This window comes from Clavelina lepadiformis, chromosome 5 (assembly GCF_947623445.1).
Source record: "Clavelina lepadiformis chromosome 5, kaClaLepa1.1, whole genome shotgun sequence".
Taxonomy (NCBI): Eukaryota; Metazoa; Chordata; class Ascidiacea; order Aplousobranchia; family Clavelinidae; genus Clavelina; species Clavelina lepadiformis.
Window position 1 is genome coordinate 6,528,566 of NC_135244.1, and position 21,337 is coordinate 6,549,902.

The 21,337-nt window shown below is 35.1% G+C and overlaps 3 protein-coding genes across 6 annotated transcripts; 2 read left to right on the top strand and 1 right to left on the bottom strand.

Annotated features, from left to right (window-relative positions):
• Nucleotides 1-570: 570 nt before the first annotated feature.
• LOC143460644 (carbohydrate sulfotransferase 8-like) lies at nt 571-7,621 on the top strand. 4 transcript variants are annotated; one of them, XM_076958235.1, is made up of 6 exons: nt 571-707; nt 933-1,227; nt 3,751-3,884; nt 4,794-5,019; nt 5,120-5,294; nt 7,107-7,621. In XM_076958235.1, the coding sequence occupies exons 3-6, from the start codon at nt 3,846-3,848 to the stop codon at nt 7,306-7,308; spliced, it is 642 nt and encodes a 213-aa protein (XP_076814350.1). In that variant the 5' UTR covers nt 571-707; nt 933-1,227; nt 3,751-3,845; the 3' UTR covers nt 7,309-7,621. The 4 variants fall into 4 exon arrangements, with proteins under 4 accessions (XP_076814350.1, XP_076814352.1, XP_076814351.1 ...); XM_076958237.1 differs by having other exon boundaries at nt 692-707; nt 986-1,227; XM_076958236.1 differs by lacking the exon at nt 571-707 and having other exon boundaries at nt 870-1,148.
• A 422-nt stretch (nt 7,622-8,043) lies between these two features.
• On the bottom strand, nt 8,044-16,481 carry LOC143460643 (EGF-like repeat and discoidin I-like domain-containing protein 3). Its single transcript, XM_076958233.1, has 9 exons — nt 11,998-16,481; nt 11,696-11,761; nt 11,163-11,273; nt 10,888-11,082; nt 10,693-10,806; nt 10,452-10,571; nt 10,092-10,244; nt 9,648-9,817; nt 8,044-8,529 (listed from the first exon to the last, which is right to left on the bottom strand). The coding sequence occupies exons 1-9, from the start codon at nt 12,281-12,283 to the stop codon at nt 8,389-8,391; spliced, it is 1,356 nt and encodes a 451-aa protein (XP_076814348.1). The 5' UTR covers nt 12,284-16,481; the 3' UTR covers nt 8,044-8,388.
• Nucleotides 16,482-17,173: 692 nt separating this feature from the next.
• On the top strand, nt 17,174-21,316 carry LOC143460813 (2-(3-amino-3-carboxypropyl)histidine synthase subunit 2-like). The gene is made up of 9 exons (XM_076958447.1): nt 17,174-17,449; nt 18,007-18,137; nt 18,296-18,516; nt 18,699-18,919; nt 19,122-19,312; nt 19,717-19,915; nt 20,031-20,190; nt 20,430-20,591; nt 20,763-21,316. Exons 1-9 carry the CDS (start codon nt 17,303-17,305, stop codon nt 20,894-20,896), a joined length of 1,566 nt encoding a protein of 521 aa, XP_076814562.1. The 5' UTR covers nt 17,174-17,302; the 3' UTR covers nt 20,897-21,316.
• Nucleotides 21,317-21,337: the final 21 nt, after the last annotated feature.

The window sequence follows — 21,337 nt, forward strand, 5'->3', positions numbered from 1 at the left end:
ATTACGGAATATAATTGGTGCAATCAGTTATTATGACACCATAGAAAATCAGGGTCCAGGTCAACTATAAACGCCCACACCAGGTATGAGTAATGAAGGATTATGACATCATCACTGTTTTCCATCCAGGCTTTCATACGAAGAAAGTTATATAAGAATAATAAGCTAAGCTATGTAAGAAATCTTTCTTATCTTAGCAACTTGCACAATGCAATCCTCATTCAAATATAGTAAATTTTTTGCATTGTAAAAATCCATCTAAGCAATTACTCTAAAAACAGCTTTATCATTTTGGCACCAACATATAATAAAGCTTAAAGACAACATTACATACATTATGCAGCATTTTTGTTCCAGTTTTTCTGAATCATATTCTGTTTAACAAGCAAAATTAATTACCGCTACTTTTAATCAATGAATACGCGTTTGTTGTGCAAACTATTGAGAAAAGTGGAAGGTATTTCAGAAAGAAAAACTCTTTTCCACCATTTTCACTTTAGTACCTTGAGCACCGACTGTTTTCTACTATTAAGTTAAGTTTACATCAGACAAAAATAACCGGTTTCTTGTCTGGTGGGCAGGTAGATCCAGACCGGAAAGTTTGCAAACTGATACATGATATGTTAAATCCACATGCACTTAAACTTTGGTGCTTGTTGCTTCTGATTTATCCATCCAAAATGGAAAACTTTCTAATCCGGTGATAGGTAAGAACTATAGGTTGCAAAGTATCTAAAGAGCGTACAAAATATGCACTCACTGCACATTAACCTTTTGCACTTGTTAAGCCTAGGCTATATGGAAAGGTGGGGTCTAGTGCTGTTTACAAAATGCACAACCAGATGACATCACCATTTGAGTAGTTGGGGTCTAGTATACAAAGGCACCCTGTGGTTGTGCACTTGTATACTAGACCCGATTGTTATTGTTAGCAATCGCAACAAAAAATATCTGCTGTTGGTCACTTCATCCTGTTCTGCTTCAGTTTTCTGCCGACTATGTCCAATCACAGCCCTGCTGTGCGCCGGCTGAGTATCTTCAAGATTTATCTGTTGCACGCTTCACTGCACTTTGCATTTAAAGCCAATCACGTGATGTGCAATCAGCAAAGTTGAAGAGATTGCTTCTGAAGCATCTGGCCACACAAAGTACGTAATCGAATAGTCGAGCAAACGCACACTAGAATCGATTTATTTGCTGTATCGGAGCTGCTTTACTTGAGTTACGGTAAGGACTTGACTAGAGTAACATTTTTGTCGTACTTGAAAGTACTCCAATGCTAATGTCCCAGTATTCGATTGTACGTGATAGTTATTAAAGTAGGCTACTTAATTGGGAACTTGTTTATCAATTTTTTTAGTTTATTTGTTATTGCATATTAAGTTTTCCTTCGTCCGACTGCATGGGTACGATTGAAACCTTTCCAATTTTAAATTAAGACAGTCTTTTCTCCAGAAACCTGAGAGACCTGAAATTTCCTGACATCTCTGCATTTTTGTGTTAGATTATGCAGACTAAATTTCGGCAAAATATCTTTACACGTTGCCGAGATTGAGGATCGAGTTGTTTTACACCCTAAAGAGGCGGCATGGGTACAGTTGTACTCTTTCACATTTCGTATCGAAATGACGCCAGAATTCATAATACAAAGACAATTTTTTGAATGTTGAGTAAAACAGATTACAGAAATGGTTTATTTGATACAGAAATATGAAAGAAAACTTAATCGACGTGGCTTTAGTCCGTTTCACAAGTAATACACCTTGTTCTTGTTAGTGTGTGTTCGTCGCAAACAGGCTGAACGCAAGCCACGCATCTTTTCCTGGTCTTACGTCGTTTTCGTTTCTGGTCTCAGCAGACATAGCAGCTGCCAACAATCGATGTAGCTCCACGACTTCCATGGGGTTCTTTGGAGTTAGTTGTTGTCCTTTCTGGCGGTGTCGCAGTGTGCCGTCCTAGAACCATTTCCACTGCAGCTCGAAGAAAACAGTTTCTCATCACCATCCGGTTGGTAGAGCAGGCTTCCACTGAAGGCATACATAGCTGTTTCGCAAGATCTTTCGGAAAATTTCTCCGTTAGTCCTTTTTCCTGAACTCTGGGTTGTGTTCCCTGTACATGATAAACGACGCTAAGCCAGTGACGTCGATCGTGTTATACAAAAACGCCTAAGGCCAACGCAATGTCCGTCGTTTTACAGTGTACTCACCCAACATTTTGTCCACCCCACCTTTGGTTTTGTTATAATATCTTGTTACTGTAGAAGAGAAGGCAAAAATTGTTTTGTTTTTGCTGTGAACTAGCTTATTTAGAAAAAATTATGAATGATGGAGGAAGTAATTGATTTTTGGTTCGGAACGTGACGATATACTTACTTCGAACTTGAAAAAACTATTCGTAGATACGAAACAACAATCCTTTTAAGCATTTAAGTAAATGTTGGTTTTCTAACCACAAATTAGTTTAGCACATTTCGTTACAAAGGTTTTAATTTATTTGCTTTGCAACAGTTTGGTGCCATGCTTCCTTACTGGGATACAGTATCGTAACGAACTTTCCATGATAGTGTTGAATACTAATGAATACGCTTTGATTTTTCTGATCACTGCTAAGTTAGTTTGGACTTTGGAGCATGTTGGCATTGAGGGTAATGATACTGGATGCAAATGCCACCCAGCAGCAGCTACCAGTATTCGGTCGCAACTAACTCCCTTCAGCGTAACACTTCTTACAGTCAGGGAAAAGCTAACGGACGTATCAGCTCCGTAACTATTTCCTGCCTAAATTATTCGACAGAACCCGACTGTCTAATTCATTGTAATACTGATGTGCTCATATCACACATTCTTTCCAGTAACTAAGCGCTTTGTGCAGACTGCATGTTGCACACAGTACGCATGTTGCACAGGGATCATAACCTCAGGAATTTGTGGCAGGCAAAGCGTAATAGTCATGTTATACCGTGGCTTTATCAACTTGAAGAAAGCTTTTTTATTGGTATTAGCAGTAACCTTCATCTTGATATTAATTTTGAATACATGGAGCCAGTTTGCTGTAGTAGCAAAACGAAGAAATTTTGTTTTAAACAAAGAAAGAATGCTGCCGTTTGCACAAGCCAGTAATTCCATGACAGTTCATACAAGCGACAACATTGGATATACAGAAGACATGTTCATTGCAAATATGGCTGAGCGAATGCAGCAAAGAAAAGCGCAACTGAAACAAGCTTGTGAGAGTTTAGGTACAAGCCAGCCGGCACGTGCTTTCTGCTTGCATTGTTCTCGTTTATGATTACAAATATTATTGAATATCACATATCGTTTATTTGTCATTAAATAGTTGGCTAGCTGTTATTTTCTTAAAACATTTTCTGCAGTGTACAATATGCATTTGTAAGATTTTTTCCAAGACTCACCGCAAATAAAGAAACACTGTAAATTAATTTTTATGAAAAATCGTAGTATAGCATTTTGTAGAAAAATTAAGAAACTCCACTGGAAAGATTAAGACAAAGTAAAAGAAACCTTTCCTTTAGTTACTTGCCATCCTGTTTTTAATGTAGTTTTAAATAAGTTACAATATGCATTCACTTGCCGTGATGCTTAGCAATTACTTAAAGTCACAAACTATGCTGGTCATGCTACAATATGAGTCACAGATCAAAGTATCTTAAACAAGAATTTATTTACATTGTCATTTCATGTTATGAGACAAATCCCAACATCTAAAAAGTTTAGTTTTTAATTTTTCAGGACTACACGAAGACGAGAAGAGGTTATTAAGAATCAACTTTTCCAAAGAATATAAGTTTGCTTATTGCTACATTCCGAAAGTGGGCACTACCCATATGAAGGGCGTTTTGATGGAACTGAATGGCCATACGAATGTAAGTCATATAGGCTTATCTCTCTTATAGATTATTATTTTCTGTTACTTTAAACCTGGGTTATTCAACGGGGGCGACATTGTCCATCAAGGGGGAAATTGTGACAATTTTTGAAGCTGGGGGGCGATTTTATTTTTCAAAAGTGTGGAAGACGTTGTTTCCATTGTCTTCCAAGTTGTGATTTTATAATTATGTATCCGTTATTTACCGCGCTATTATTGCATAACGTCATACTTGCTTTGTTTGTGATTATTCTTTTTTTGTGATAATTTCAAAGCATATTGTATATCGCAAGAAGCAAATACATTCGTACAAAAATAATCATAGGGGCGATTTTGACCCAGAACTCCGAAAAGGTGGTGATTTCTCAAAAAAGGTTGAAGACCACTGCTTTAACCAATAAGCTTTCTGTGAACCATCAGCTTTATCAGTAAACAGCACTAATTATTAAGCGTAATTCTTGGTGCAGAACTGATAAGACTATTATTTGTGAAGTGCTTGAATATGTGGTGTTTAAACGCTTTGCTATTGTTGTATACAAAATGTTTCCTATGACGTATTTTTAACTGGGTCAACTTTCGCAGAACTGCAAAACTATTTCTTTGTTCACACTTTTTGTTCAGAAATTGTTATTCTATGGACAATAACTATATGCTCGGCCGCACCGATTAAAGCTTACTTGGTTTGGAATAACACAATTGTCTACACTCTACAGTGATTTGCATACCGAATGCTAACAAAGGCCGACGATTAATGAACGCGTGTACATTAAACACGCATACTGTAATTAAAACGACAATTAACAGTTTTGAAATCAGCTTACCTTTGTAGCCTACTGCGATATAAATCATTGGAATTTGTTTGATTTTATGATATCTCGAATGATTTACTTTAACAAATCATCTGTAGTGGACACCTGACGACGTTCATATTTTGACGGCCAAGCGTTATCTTTTCAAAGGCGAAAACTTGCCGGAGAGTTTTCGCAACTTCATCAAACTAATAGTTGTTCGCCATCCTTATGAGCGCATCATATCGTCATATAACGACAAAGTGGCCAATCCGCAAGAGAAAAAGTTCATAGAAAGATCAGGAATGATTCTAGAAAAATATGGAAATCAATCCAGACAAAGAGGTGAATTTATTTCGACGCATTTTATTTTACAAATATGTTTGTTAGTTATATATATAAGTTAACAATGACGTACCTTGTAATTTTTACTTAATTCTTTCAGAAAAACGTAAAGTGCCTACTTTCGAAGAATTCATCGATTACCTTGTAGATGGAAATAATCAAGACGTAACATCTGGAGTTGAAAACCATTGGAATTCTTTCAATTCTATTTGTCAACCATGTGCTATAGATTATGACGTCATTGCTCATCTAGAAACGATCGACGATGATTCTCGGTGAGGCCTATAATACATAATATGCAGTGATGTGCAGGCTTTTTTCTTGTTTTCATTCCAGAAAGTCAGTTTTAACAATTGTTTGCTGAATATGAGGCTATGATTTAAATTGTTGGGTTTGAGACTTGAATTGTCGCGATATCCTGGATTCTTGGGATCGCGTATAGGCTACATACACCACAATAATCCCATTACACAAAAAATAGCATCACAAAAATTAATATTTGCCTGTGCAGCCTATGCACTCTTTCTTGCAAGAAGCTTAGGTTTGGAGCTTCTAGTCTAGCAAGTAAACTGGTCTGTAGTTGAATTTCGTCGTAAATTTCATAGTATAAATTTCTTAAAGAGTTTTTAATAATTTACCAAGACTTGAACTTGCTTTAAACAAAAAGTCATTGTGAATTAGCTATTTTCAGGTAAGAAAACAACAGAGCTGGTGTTTACTGCAAAGTTTTGGATATAATCATATAGTTTTGTGAGCATCATGGCAGATTTTAACATAACCTCTTCGAAACTTTAGCCACCTTAGTGTTAGGTTTGAAAAGGCAAAATCAAGCTTGCAAAAGCTCATGTCAATAAATTAAAGTTAACTCTCAGTTTAAGGCGCTATCTATTCTGCTTTTGCTTTTAATTATCAGTTGTGTATCTGTCGCATTTAAAGTCAGCATAACAAAACAAACAACTTATACTGTGCAAAGTGCATGTGACAAACGATAAAACTTAACTTTGAGTTGGCTCAGTACAAGAGTTTCTTAGCTTTTCTGGTTTTTCGAAAGCAGGGGTTCTCAACTTGTTTGCAGTCGTGGCCTCCCTTTCTTCTGTAAAATATTTCGTGGCCCACTTCTCAAAGTTATGAGTAAATGGATTATGGAATTGTTAATTATAGATAATGGAATGTCTAAACACTACACTAAATTTATACTATTTCTTACTTTCTACCCTAAGATTCTTTCCAGCTTAAATGCTAAAACAAGACTAAAATTCTTAAATACAACATTTGAAATAAAGAAAGAGACTGAGATCTGATGAAAGCTCTGTATGGCCCAACTCAAAATGCTCCACGGCCCACTAGTTGAGAACCGCTATTTTAAAGAGTTTCCTTAAAGATGAATCCAATTGATTCACACGGTATTATGCTTCTGAAACTATGACGTAACTAACTTTTTCATTACATATCCACAAAACCAAAGATATTTCACCCTTTAGAAATAACAAGTTTCACTATGACACTTAAGGTTCAGGTCATGTTAGTGTAAATACAATGATCGCATTCTCTAGACTCCAGATGAATCCAATTGGTTCACACGGTATTATGCTTCTGAAACTATGACACATTCTTTACATATCCACAAAACCAAAGATATTTCACGCTTTAGAAATAACAAGTTTCACTATGACGTCACACACCGCATGCGAAAAACTCGTCACTTGTATATTTCACTTTTACGCGTGGTGCAAAAACTCGAGTCGCCGGTTTATGACGTCACTTGACACTCGCCGGATGGCGCCGGTGGATGGCGCCGACGGCGGAATGAAGGTGGGAGTCCTAGGGCGGCAGCACTATACTACTGGTTTCGATGTCTAAAAGACTAATTTTTAGCGTTTTGGGAAAATTTTTTAAAAGATTCTCTAAATTGTGTTTAAGGTTAGGACCCATTTTACGTGTTTTTGGATTATTTCGGTGTTGGGATTATAGGCATAGAGCCTTAGAATTGTATTAATTGTAGCAATTAGCTTTATATGCCAAAGTATACAGTAGTTTATGTATAAAAATTAATTGAGGTTTGATTGACACGGTATACTGGTACACAGATATCTTCTAAGACTGATTGGAGCACCGAAGCATATACAGTATTCCAAGGGATATGGTGTATCTGGAAAATCTAAGACTGCTCAAAAGAACTTAATGGCATCTTATTTAAGAAAGTTGGACATATTAAAAAGGCAAAAACTTTATCAGGCCTTTGAAGCAGACTTTTTGCTCTTTAATTATTCTCCGGACGTACAGCTATAAAACAAGAATTGTAATACTTGATGAAATATACACATTATATGTATAGTTAAATAATGATCGACTAAAAGTGAATATTTCAATTAATTATTGTGATAATAAAATTTTGTCTATTTATATAATTAACATTTATAGTTTTCAAAATAAATAAACTCTTAGTAAATTATTTGTTGCTCGCGCCCAGAACTGTAAAATAGTTTTTCTTTTCTGCTTCAATGCGTCCAAATCACGTTGTATATATACACGTTTATCTTGCAATATGACCCATCACATAGGGTGGTTAGAAGAACTTTTATTTAAACAGCGCGAAAGTAATTTGTATGTAAATTTAAAAACAGTCATGCTGGCAAAAAAATACATTTAAAAGTTTCGAAATGCTATAAACGTTTTGCCGGAATATTTAGGTCACGGAAAGACCACAAAGCTTTCTTAAATATCACAATTGCCAAACAATCGCCCGGAATTTTTCTGTCGTCTCGAGTTTGTGATGAAAAAAAATTAAGATTTTTGACCATATATTTGCCATTATTGTACCCTCGCGTATTCGTACGGAACCATGCATAAAGTACGTCCATCTTGTCATTGCCAAAAGACTTTGAAAGAAAACCTATACACTTACAGACTATACACAGCCCTGAGCCTATGTCACGGTATTGAACGTCATATAGAGTGTTGTATAAGACATGTGCAACTTTGAATCTATAGAATCTAATGCTTTGAATATAGCAAACTCAAATAAACAATTGTTAATTCTGTATATAGCAAGCGTTGGGGTTATGAGAAGCACTTTATACATATTCACATCGACGTAATTCAGTAAAGCAATTCAACAATGGATATAAAACTGCAGAAAAAAAACAGTATATTGTACATGTATGAATTATACCAATGAACGCTATGGATTAATACAAAAAGTAGTTTGCAAAAACAACAGCTTCATAAATGATATCAAGTAAAGGATGAATCGAAGACAAAAGGCGATCCGCGATCGTGTGTATAGTTTGAATCTTTTAAACCACATGCGACAGCATTGTTAAGAGTAAAGACCCAACGTGTTTCTGTCGCTAATAAATTGTTTGTAATTTAACAAGTGATGTACTCAATGCGTAAGATGGCATATCTGTCATGCCAAGATTGAACAATAATTCGAAAATATCTTCCGGTCACTGGGGCAGGAAAGTTGTTCCTAACAAGACTGTTGTGATCTCGATTACCTTGAAAAATCTAAAAAAAGTAAATCATTATTAACCCGGTTTAGAATAAATGATATACATAGATTTTATACATTAGCATTTTCATTCGAAATACAGTATATCGAAATGAAAAGCTATACACTGCTCGATTTTAAAACAATATCAAACTAAAATCATTAAAATAAAGGGTTGATATACCGCAGGATTATACTTACGCGCTATATCGGTGTATATATAGGGCAGGTTGCGTATAAATACTAAGTTGACCAAACTTTTTCCAAAAATTCTTTGCAATTTCATTGCAAAAAGCGTATACCTCGAAAAAACATTTTAAACGACCGCATTTCGCACGTTTTTGTATGCCCAAGCGTCTTCGGGAACTTGTAGTTCACAATGGATGTAATGAGAGTTTGTCTGCTTTTTTGGCGTTTTCACTGTTTATAATTATTCAATATTACATGATTGATGAGTTTATGATTTGTTACTATAGATTTTCGATGTGATGTTGGAAGGTATCAATTATTTTCACGATTAACAAATAAAACAAACACAAAGTAAAATGTTCAACACCACATATAAAGCAACCTGAAGAATTAATGAGTTGTATATTAAAGCTTGATCTGAAGAGAGGCTCGGTTTTGGTTTTGGAAGCTTCTTGATTTTGTTAGAAGCTACCCAAACCAGGCTTTGGGCACCACTAACCCGTTATGCTTGATAAATTGTGATAATTATTCAGTTTTGATATGCTTGGCGTTTGATTCAAAACGTTCCCATAGATCTTTAACTGAATAGGTTGACTATCTTACATATTCTATGCAAAGTTAATAGATACGCATTTTGTTTTGTCGGTAGGCGATATTAACTGACTTTTGCAGCAAATCTAGAACGGGTGGCAAGGTGTTTTTGCAAACATTGGACCCTATATATAGCATGTCACGTCGTCCCCAGTATACCTGAGGTTTGGGAGTAACTGACCACTAATACAACATTCTATATTGCAAAAAATGTTTTTAATTTTCCGGATTACGAAGGTAAATAAACAATGTGGATTAATATAAAAAAATAAGAGTTTTTGCAGGTTTTGGTTACAGCATTATATATAGTATGCGACTATACAGTTATATTTCATAAATAATACATTTCATTTACCAAATCTCCTTCTGTGTCGTCTTGAATCACCTGCATGTCATCTTCAGACAAACCATACGATACTTTGTAACTTGTCACCCAATATGATCCGCCATAATAACCTTGCGTTATAATAGCGACAACAGTTGTTGTTTTTTTCAAATCTACTTGAAGCCAATCACCCACTAGAGCTATCAAATGAAAACATCTATCATTAATGAAAGTGTACAAGTGAAGAAAATACAAAAAATACGACAGGAGACTTTGCTCATAAGAAAAAGTTGTTCTATGATTTTACAACATCAATAAAGAACTAGAAAAGCGAAAAAACGAAACAAAGCATCAAACAAATTGAAATGATGGGTTTGCAAATCTTATCTATATAAAACTCAAGTTAAATGGAACAGATATAGAAAATGAAAATATTTCCTTGTTACAAATTGTCATGCTTCGCAGCAACTTTACCTGGTTCAGGTGATACCCAACTACCAACAGCATTTCTCAAACGCGCTTGACCTGGAAGGTAGCTATTGTCATTAGGTAATGTACGGGATGCGGTGATATCGTCATCCGCTATTCTGCCATCCTCCATACCAACAGTGTTGCTACATAAATTTGCTGAAATAATAACATGATTTGAAATATTATGAGTAAATTAGCAATAACCAATCGGTAATACTCAAGAACGTAAAAATGGTGGAGTATAATTAAGAGTTTATAGAACACCTAGTAAAGAAAGTTTGCCTAAAAGCAGAAGTCTTTCTAGAAAGCTAAACAAATAGCCTTACGAAAGCTCAATCTATTTTAGTAAAGCAATTAGTATACCATTAAACACTGAACAGTCGTTTCCTGCATACCCTACATTGCATTGGCAAGTGTAGGTTGCATGATCTTGACTGGAGCAGATACCTCTTTCTCCACAAGGCGAAGATATGCAAGGGTCACCTCAAAATATAAATTTACTCATTATATAGATTTAAAGGATGGTTCCTTGCAGTTAGCAGAATAGTTGCTGCAAACTATTGTAAGGTTTATTTTTCTTGAATATGTTGAAGATAATTTTTACTTTGCATGGAGCAATCTCTTCCTTCATATCCTTCATCACATTTACACATTATTTGTTTGAGTTGATTGATGCAGGTTCCTTTTCCGGAGCAAGAATCGGGGGCACACTGATCAACTGAAAGGAAAGTGATAAAAATAAATAGATATTAGCTGATATTGCAAAGGAAAACTGCAATAACTATAACTTAAGACTTACCAATGCAAACAGGAACATCTTTACTCCAAGTTTTATCCTTTTGACAAATTGCAACAAGCACCATTTCCGCTTCATCAACAATTTTATGCCCTTCATCACATGTGAATGTTATGTTTTCCTTATATGCAATTGATGAATTACTTTCCCTAGATACAGTTCCAGATTGAGGAGGCATCGGCACTGCACATTTAATCCCTGCATGCATTTGGACAGTTACAAAAATACACTCGTTTAAAGTTCAAACGTTTAAAAAAATGGTTAAACACGGTGCTTACTTATAGAGCAATCTTGTCCCTCGTAATCATCCGTGCAATTGCATGCAAACCCTCTTTTTTGTCTGATACAAATTCCTCCGTTTTTGCAAGGTTTGTGGTCGCACAAGTCAACTAAATAGTATTTATAATGCCATTGAGTCATTTCAGGACTTGGCTTATCCTCTCCTTGGCGAATTTACCAAGTCGCATATGTATAGTGGCAATTTTACTAAAAGCGTGTCATCGATTTTTGTTTTCATATATTGTATGTATTACGGACATATCATGCCACACTTGCAGAGCAAGCAAATGCATATGAAACTATAGAGGTCTGAAACTGCTCTGCATCACTATAGAAAAATTATTCCAACAAGCCATTATACGTAACAGCATGTTTCATTACTGTACGTTGAAAGCGTAGGCTATAACAACAATTTTGTTAATAAATTTCAATATCGTTACCGGACCATTTTGTATAAGATATTATGCAAATTGCACGTCAATATCAAAACGTAAATTTTCAAAGCGAATGAAAGTAGAATATGAGCAAGGACCTTTAAGAGCATGGTGGTGCAATCGATTTAAGGCTTGGAGCATCGCAGTGAGATTTGCAACGATGTCTACATAAAAACAAGAAATTTGCAATAAATGATGTGAAATGAAATCATAATATACAAAAGTTGCCAATTATATACTTTGCAGACCTTTACAAAACAGATTAAAGTATTATTTCATATAACTAAAGAGTATAAAATATTATAAAAAAGCATTACTTGAAGGATGAATGCAGAAAAATTATATATATCAAAAGCTTTTAAACGAAAATCGAAGCAGATCAAACGAAAAAATATCTTACCATCCAATGTTTCAAACCTTGCACTTATTTGCTCAATTTCGCTAGGATTGCAAGCACATCCCCCTGGTTCACCAGTAATTCCTCGGGGTCCTTGGGGCCCAACTGGTCCCGTTGCGCCCCGCTTTCCAGGGTTCCCCCTCATCATTGAGTTTCTTTCAACCTCGAAGCTTCGGGGCTCGGTCGAAAGACGTTGCACGGGCAAACAAAATTGATCGTCTTGTGCTCTTGCTCCTTTCCATGCGGAAAGTATGAATACAACCATCGCGATATACCGGGTAACAAACATAGTTTTGCTCACGAAAGCACAGCTTTTGCTATACGTTCGCTTTTGACACCAATAAAGTAATAAATTGCCGTAATCCTGACACTTGAGGATTATCCCTTCAGCAGAGTTAGCAAATGCTAAAACAGTTTTAGAAATCTAAAAACCGGGGTATCGGATGATTTGTATAACAATCATTCACAAAAACGCAAAAATGCTAATATACCAATGTTACAAAGTTTATTATGTCACAAACGATTTAGTAAATTTTTTTTATATAAATGTGATATTTCATCGTGAACCATGCAATAAAAAATAAAATGTATAAATGACAATTTGCATTTTATTATAAAATCGCTGTAACACTTTCAGTCTTTAATTACAACTAAAACTGTAAATTGTATTCTTGTAACTAATCAAGTAATGGACAAAGCGCTGCAACAAACCAATTACTGAATATATCCAGTATCTAGACGAGATTTACGTGCTTTCCAGCTTCACAAAATGTATACAGAAATATACCAAAAGATTCCCGTTACTTTTCAGATTAACAAGCATATAATTGTTTAAGATTTAAAGTTTAAATAACATATATACAACTGAGACATTCAAAGTTGGTTTGATGGGTATGTGAGAATGCGCTCTTTACACTAGAATTTCAGCCAAAAGCTCAAAAACCGTAAAACCTCAGGAAATGTGGGAGATGATTTAGCATTATGCTTTATTCAGAAATGACCCAGAGACAAAGAACTTTGTCGAAAGATTTTTATAAGCTAAATCCATCAAAACCACAATAAAAGCACATGATAAAAATTTGAAAATGCATGTATTAGTACAAGTGTTTTTACATATGGTTTTAGCAGATATCTCGAATATTACGACGTGGAATAAGATTTTTTGAGGCTGCTGAAGACAACATAAATTTTCGACACCTATGTAAAATACTTAAACCAAAATGCATCATTAATTTTTGCAGATTACGTTATTCATTGTCATATACTGTATAGTTCAAACGTCTTGCATACAAAGAGAATGTTCCAATGTTCTGCTTTTGTTCGGACTTTCATAACTCATAAGTTTAATATATTCCAAATTTATTGAAATTCTATCATATTTCACTTTTTTGTATTCTTTGTTTTTTCATTAAATAGAATAATGTAAGCTGTAAAGTTTTATAAATACTGTACAAAAGATATAGGCTATGTAAAACGTATGTAGCTTTATCGAAAACTGAATATACATCGATACAAGCGCGGAGGAACATTTGGCATAATCTTGAATAGTTTTCTATCTCTGACCGATTATTTCTCCGTAAAAATAGAGTGCAAAGAGTAAGCGGGCGCATTTAGTATATTATACATACATTGTGTTTGTATCAAAAAAACGATTACAAAATGGATTTCAGTGGCAAGTTGGTTGTGGACAGCATAAAAATAATGGAAGTGATAGTTGATACATACACAAGAAGTATATAATTATCCACAAAATCTACTTCAATACAATATATGCATTAAACTATTATTATTAAACTAATCATTAAACTATTAGTTTGATGCCCTTTAGTCTATAGATTCTATAGCAAACGTTTTAGAAAAAATACTTAACACAACGTTCTTTTCACTTTTATGCCATATCCGATCAATTCGAATTCCGTTTATTCAAAATTTCTTCTGCTGAATCACACACGCTTATTTGCTTTAGAGTTTTAACCTATAATTTTTTGTTGTTGTATATTTGCTTCACGAATAAAGGTGAAGATTTTCTAACTTGTCAAATGAATTCAAGCGTCGCATTAAATTTTCTATCGCAACAAGCATCTGCTGCAATCCACAAATAACTTCCGAATTATTACCATTGCTTTTCAAATCATTAATCTTGACGAATCAATGATCATGACATGGAAGACTACAAGCCAGTTTGCAATATTCTATATACAACAAAGAAGATAGTTGTTGGTGCTGGGCAAGTCTGCACATGTTTTTCATGTAATTGTCTATAACTGTAACGTTTAAGTCAACAAATTTTGAGGACGTGTTTATAGCTTTACACCACATTGCTTACAACTCATTGTATAAATTTATCTGTAATTAATAAACTAACTCCTACAGTATAAGCATAGCCTACACTGACACTACAAGCAAGTTATAAAATCCTATGCTTACTATAAACAAAGAATTTTTGCTTGACCCCCAATTCCATTACCTTTTTATAACATTTTTTGCGAAAAAAGAAACACCGAAAACAGCCCGGGGCTTTTTGTTTTAATCTCAAACTGTTTTGTGCGTACATTTTCTTCTTGTTTTTCAAACAATTGTTGGCGTAAACATAAAAATTAGTGAATTAAATGATAAACTTGTCCAGCGCTGACAACCATATCTATCCTGTTAGCGCAAGCGAGTTTGTACCGCACAGGGTCATGACATGTCTTTGCTAATGACTCAAAAGGCAAAAAGCTATCAACCGAGAATACTTGCTGGGTTATTCAGCGAAGGGATTCGTGAAAACAAAATTCGAATTGATTAGATATGGCATAAAAGTGATCAGAACGTTATGTAGTGTATATTTCGTAAATTGTTTGCTAGAATCCATAGACTAAAGGGTATAAAGTTGTCTAAGAAAGTTTGGCGATTTTAGCAAATTATGTTACAAACACTTCCCAATATTTCTATACATATACTTTGCAACCGACGTGAAGTTGGTCACCGGTCCCTGCTTACTTATGAGTTACTTATTCGCAGTGTAAGTGGGTTTACTTGCTATCTGTTATAAAACTCATGACTTACAATAAATGCATATACGAATTAGTGTTTAAGTTTAAATAATTTTATACAAAATAAAATAAATTCGTACTTCTATGATATTCAAATTTTTAGATAGTTTTTCAATTAACATGAATTTAAATAAATTCATTTCACGCAAAAAGTGCTCTTCGCATAACTGGTTTGAATTATTAACTATTTTTTCTTATAATGCATGTTTTAAACTTGATCGTGTATAACTAACTTATAGGCCTAACAAGTTGGTACAGGTGGCCCTAATTAAAAAACTGATGTTATTTTTAGTAAAAACTTTTCCGTGGACATAGCTGACTTATAGACATTGCGAAATTTGATATATCCTAATACGGTTACCCAATGCAAATTATATTCTTTGTAATCTTTCGTCATTAATGTTGTTAGTTACTTTATGGCGAGGTTAGGTTGTGGACTTGTTGTTATTTGATCTATAGATCCGACTCCTGATTCTGAAGCTCGCTGTTCATATGATCGTTCATTTGGCAAGTAAAAATAAACAGATGTTTATTCAAGATTTGTAACTCGAGAACTCTTAATTGTACACAAAGCGCAATGTGGCCTAAGGACACCAACAAGTGTCAAGAAAACAATTGCTTAACGACCGCTACAACATCTCTTGTAGGAGAGAATGAACGCATGTATTGGTGGGCAATGAGGTCATTTTACGCTTTATGATAAAAAGCGTTAGAATTTTGAACAAAGTATAACAATTATAGAAATAATGATCTAGATAATATACTCGTAAAAATATGTTCGGCACGACTGCATTTTCATGCTGCCAGATTGGCCTACCTAGAATTTTAACGCTAACATTCTCGAAGGCTATAAGCTGAATATTCATATTTTATTTCTTTCATTTGTCTAACTAACAAGAAATTTACCTAGGTGAATCATATTTGACTTGAAAGAAAGGAGTGTTTATTTAAATGGTAGCAGCTAGCAAGTAAAACAGCAACATTGATCATACCCATGCCCTTTAAAAGCATGAAATAGGGCTTTAGCTTACTTGGTGAAAAATTAACACGAGAAAACCAGGTTTCATGTTACTCTGTCTATATGCAAGGAATTATTTTTAACTTCATATCTTCTAATCTCATCATATACAAGATTAAAAACTGGTATGTTATTGGGGCCCTTACTTTGAAGAGGTTGTTGCAGCACAATGGTTTTCTTCACTAGATTAAATTGGTAAAAGAACCTAAGTCTATAGTTGTTGCGTGCTGTTAGAATACTCTAACACTGTGGCAGTCAGTTGGCTACAGATTGCAACGAATATACGTACAAGCGAAGGTGCTTACTGGAAATTATGTACACAATTTAACCTAAGATTATTAAGCGAGTCGATCTTGAAAACTGCCGTTCTACAAGTTTTACAAGAGTTTGTTTTCACCGAGTCTGACAGAGATTCGGTCAGTGATCTCTCTCTCTCTCTGTCTATCTTTGTGTGGTCATTGATAAAAACACAAGCTTTTATATAGTGTGTAGATGGGGAGTTGAATTTTGCTACCTGATAAACAACAGGTGCATGGGAAAGTTGAAATAAGCTTTTTCCAAAAAAACAAATTCATAAATGTCCATCACAAGTTAGAAAACACGTTGCAAGAGATGGCGCAATGTAATTTGAAAGGACCACCCAAGCCGTTGCAAATTATTACTTACAGGTGTTAATGCTTTATGAATAGGAATTCGATGTTACTGATCCAAAAATACGTCCTTCAATTTTTGGATGAAGTAATAGAAAGTTACAAACTGTTTCAGACACAATATTTTCAACATAAAAAGATTAAGGTTAATGTTCTATTGAGGTGTGCTTGTCCAGAGAAATTCCGTAACACCTTGTATGCTACAATAAAAATGTAAAAGAAATATAAACAAATTTGTCAGAATGTAGGAGCGAAGTGTTTGGAGTGACCGGTTACGACTCATACGCAGAACGAACACTAGTTGACCCAAAACAACAAAATGGTTACGTATCAATGCGGTATTATAGCCTTTGTCAGTACTGTACATTGACTGCGAGCATCATGGCAGTCATGCCCTTATGGCCAAGTGTTTGCCAGCTGTTAATGGCCACGTGACTACGATTTATCTTGCTTGAGTAAACACGAAGGCGTGCTTGGTGATTCAGTCACGTACGCAATTGTGAGCAGATGTACGTTAGGTCGGACAGTGAAAGTTAACCTACTTCGTTTTTGTGTCGTTAAACTCAAAGTTCCAGATTAAAATCAATTTTAAAGAGGCGATTGAAATGTCCACTGCAGGACTCTTTAGCTCAAGTGATACTGAGGTTCTTGAACGGAAAGATGAGTTATCGTCGAGTGAAATTCAAGCGAAAACAACTTTAGAACGAATAGATGAAGTTTACGAAATCCCAAGATGTCTCGAATTTATAAAGGTAATACTGTTTTTCATTGTGAAACAACAAACGGGATGACAAAATGTTTCATAGATATACTTTTATATCGTGGCTAACCTTGTTAGAGCACAATAAAACAGAAACATTCTCACAATCAGTCAATGCTGAATGCAAGAAAAGCGTCAAAACCTTGAGAACTTAAAATGTACAGGATGTTAACTATAAGAGTAGTGCTATAACGACGGAAGTGCAGCACGATCATCAAACCCAAATTGGAATTAAATATCAGTCAGTATAGCCTAATATTACAGTACGGTACAGTAGTACTGGTAATAATTATTATAATCCTTATACGCCATTTATTGCTGTATACAAACACACAAGGGCTATTTCTACTCAATTTTGTCTCCAGTCTGTCAATTAACTATAAAGTAATTTTGAAGATGAAGTCATGTAGATATTAATTATGAAATATATATCTACCTATGTTAGGTAAAGATGTGTGCACAAGCTTAATATATAAACCAACTTTGGGTTTTGCTGCAAATGGCAACCATTATACAATGTAATGTTTTCACACTAATGCTTATTTTCAGGAACATGCTTGTGGAAAAGTTGCATTACAGTTCCCCGATTACATGCTTACTGATTCTGTTCAGGTTGCGAAACGTTTACAATCCCAGACTAATGCTAAAATTTTCTTGTTAGCAGATACTTCATATGGAAGGTAAATGTTACCTCGATGTAAAAACCAACATTATTTTCGAACCGTAATATCAGTACTTGAACATAATTAGTTTTGTTGCTGTTAACTTCATTGTGTGCAGTCAAAAATGGTTTTAGGCTATAATATTTATTTCATCATGCTTATTTTTATTTCAATAGTTATGATGTTGACGAAGTTGCTGCAAAGCATGTTCAAGCGGATTTGGTCATTCATTATGGAAAGTCTTCCTTAACAACAAGTGCCAGCATAAAGACCCTGTTTGTCTTTGGTCAAAGAGAAATTGATAAGGAAAAGCTTTGTTTGACATTTGAAAAGACTTATCCTCATGTTAACGACAAGATTTTGCTTATCATCCAGCTTGCATGGTCTTATGCAACAGGTTTGCGTATAAATTCTTACAAAAAATTTCTGTTATTAGTTTCATTGTGTGTGCTTGCGCTAGCTGCTAGTCAGGCTTGCATGTGTATAAGCATTCCTGCATGCAGATTAATATCTAACAATACATGTTTAATGTGTCTAAATAATTCGCATATTACCAATCCAATTTTGTAATTGTTTTAGAATATATACAAAAGACTCTTCAACCCAAGTACTCCAACTTAAAAGTTGCTCAAGTGGAAATTCCAAGACAGCCAGAACCAGGAAAGCTCGACCTTGGTCTGTGCACCAACACTTGTTCCGAATGTCAAGCATGTCAGACGCGACAGGGCGTTGTGGGTGACAGTACCACTGATAAAACTACATCTGACAGCATTGACATCAAAAGGCCATCTGACATACAGGCGAGTGTGATTGGTTAATGGATTAAGTGAGTTTGATCAGCATGTAGATATTAATATAAGATATTGTTGTTTTAAGTCAAAAAGTTATGATAGAAGTTGAATATGATGTAAAAGCGTTTGCTAGCTTGTAATAGTCTATAGCAAAGTCAGTGGCAGCAACTTCACAAATCATTCTGACAAATTTGTTTGTATTTTTTTACAGTTTTATCGTACTGGTTGCTATGAAATTCCTCTGGACAAAGACACCTCAGTAGAAGCTTATAATCTATTTTATGTTGGAAACATTGAAAGCGAAACATTTCGCAACTTTATACTACTTCATCCAAAAGTCAAAGGACATGTTTTCGACCCAGTAACGTTGAATTGCTCTTCAATATCAATGCCTGTCAATAAGTAAGAGCTCTAATAACAACATTTCGCTTGCATGATGGGAATAGAACTTCAGAAATTATCAGTAATTCCTTGCATAAAGGTGGAATAACCCTGATTTAATCGTTTGAGTTTGTCATCAAACAAACTAAAGTCCAAATTAATGACATGGATATGATTGATGTTGCTTTGTTACCTGCTACCCTTTCAATATTTCACGAATTGCAAGCATTCACCACTTGTCTTGTATGGCTTAGAGTAAACATGCATAACGGCCCATGACAAGAAATTATTAATTACTTCCCGTCCCGTCTGTTTAGGTTTCTGTTTATTCTTTGACGTCATTATGCCATGACTGATATCGGCTTTTCTCTTTCATTTAGAGGTAGTGCTAACCAACATTTTAATCACTTCGCTCTAATTTGCAGAATGTTAATGAAACGATATTACATTGTTGAACAAGTCAAAGATGCCAGAACTGTGGGTATCCTGGTAGGTACCATGGGCATGGCTGGATACTCAAGTATTTTGGACCATTTGAAGAAAATTCTTTCTCAGTCTGGCAAAAAGGCATACACGTTTGTGGTCGGTAAATTAAATCCCCAGAAGCTTGCAAACTTTCCAGAGGTAAGAAAGCAATGGCCTTGGACATCGCTCAAGAAAATAATATAGAAATAGCGAATTTTCATCATACACTTTGCATCATAAAAGATGTAATTTATTTAGTCACGTATTTTTACAGATTGACGTTTTTGTTCTTGTGGCTTGTCCGGAAGAGAGCTTAATAGATTCTACTGAATATTACAAACCTATTTGCACACCGTATGAAGTAGAACTGGCTTGCAATGCAAATCGGGAATGGGCTGCTGTTGCACCACTCGATTTTAGAGAACTACTGCCTGGTAAGTGAAGTCTACACTTGTCGTATCACCATAACTTGACACATGAATGCTTGCGTTTTTAGGCAGAGACACAGCGGGACATATTTGACCCCTCTAATTCGTGCACTGTTAAAAATTTGTCTGAACACATTGTCTGAAACAGACTGTTGTACGGTTCTGATCTGCATCGTAATGAGACATTGTACGTTGTAAGCATTGTCTTCTGACACCTACATAGCTCATCGTGTTGCAATTTACAGGTGGAAGACATTTTGTTGAGTTTAAACCCAGCTGTGGTGAAGGAGATATGTCTCTTATTACTGGAAAGACGCGAGCATTTGACCAGACTTCGGCCTCATCCACTGACGTAGAAGTAAAGAACACGGAAACATCTTTATCTATATTCCATCCATTCGCTGCTGGTAAGATACAATATTTTGAAGTTAGAGTTAATGGTCATACGCACGGCAAATTGACTTTTTTCGTCGATCTGCGATCTGCAAGGTTTATGTTGTTGTTTATTTATCTATTCACAACGTGTCTTTTTTTGAAATAGTTTGTAATAAAACGACACTAATTTTTGACTTTTTCAGCTCGATATTACAGCGAGAGATCGTGGAAAGGACTCGAACAGAAGCTGGGGAAAACCCCAGTTATGAAAGCGAAGGAAGGCCGCAGTGGCTTGCCGATATCATACAATATCTCTACCGGCAGCGCCAGCCGATAGAGCGCGATTAGAAATCCTCAACCGAATTCTCACTTGGGACGTTTCGAAACCTTCCAGCAAACATTTTTATTAAGATTCTCTGCCTTCGCTCAAATGAAACAGACCTCCACGTCCACACACTCAATATGAACTTTGCAAGAAATATACCGAATACGCTCAAAAACGCAAACACCGTTTACAGTATGCGCGAAAATTGCTAATGCGTACTCATTTACTCACTTAAAATTTTATATGTTTAGCTCTTATTAAATTTTCAGCCTTGGTTGAGTGATTTGTTTGTTTTGTTTTATCAGATATCTTCTTACATTGAATTTATTACCACGTTATTTTCACTGATATATTTTCAATGAAAACTGTATTTACGCACTTTTAAAAATTGCCTATAATGCTTTGTGAAATACAACGGGTAATGGGATTGTACAGATTGGTCATATTGCATGG

Excerpts from the sequence above, each read along its gene's own strand:
- LOC143460644 (XM_076958234.1), top strand. The coding sequence starts at position 2,825 with ATGTGCTCATATCACACATTCTTTCCAGTAACTAAGCGCTTTGTGCAG. Across the intron at positions 3,885-4,793 it reads AACTGAATGGCCATACGAAT|TGGACACCTGACGACGTTCA; the intron begins GTAAGTCATATA and ends AATCATCTGTAG. Across the intron at positions 5,295-7,106 it reads ACGATCGACGATGATTCTCG|ATATCTTCTAAGACTGATTG; the intron begins GTGAGGCCTATA and ends ACTGGTACACAG.
- LOC143460643 (XM_076958233.1), bottom strand. The coding sequence starts at position 12,283 with ATGTTTGTTACCCGGTATATCGCGATGGTTGTATTCATACTTTCCGCA. Across the intron at positions 11,762-11,997 it reads AAGGTTTGAAACATTGGATG|ACATCGTTGCAAATCTCACT; the intron begins GTAAGATATTTT and ends GTTTTTATGTAG. Across the intron at positions 9,818-10,091 it reads TTGGGTATCACCTGAACCAG|CTCTAGTGGGTGATTGGCTT; the intron begins GTAAAGTTGCTG and ends TTCATTTGATAG.
- LOC143460813 (XM_076958447.1), top strand. The coding sequence starts at position 17,303 with ATGTCCACTGCAGGACTCTTTAGCTCAAGTGATACTGAGGTTCTTGAA. Across the intron at positions 19,916-20,030 it reads AGCTTGCAAACTTTCCAGAG|ATTGACGTTTTTGTTCTTGT; the intron begins GTAAGAAAGCAA and ends GTATTTTTACAG. Across the intron at positions 20,592-20,762 it reads ATTCCATCCATTCGCTGCTG|CTCGATATTACAGCGAGAGA; the intron begins GTAAGATACAAT and ends TGACTTTTTCAG.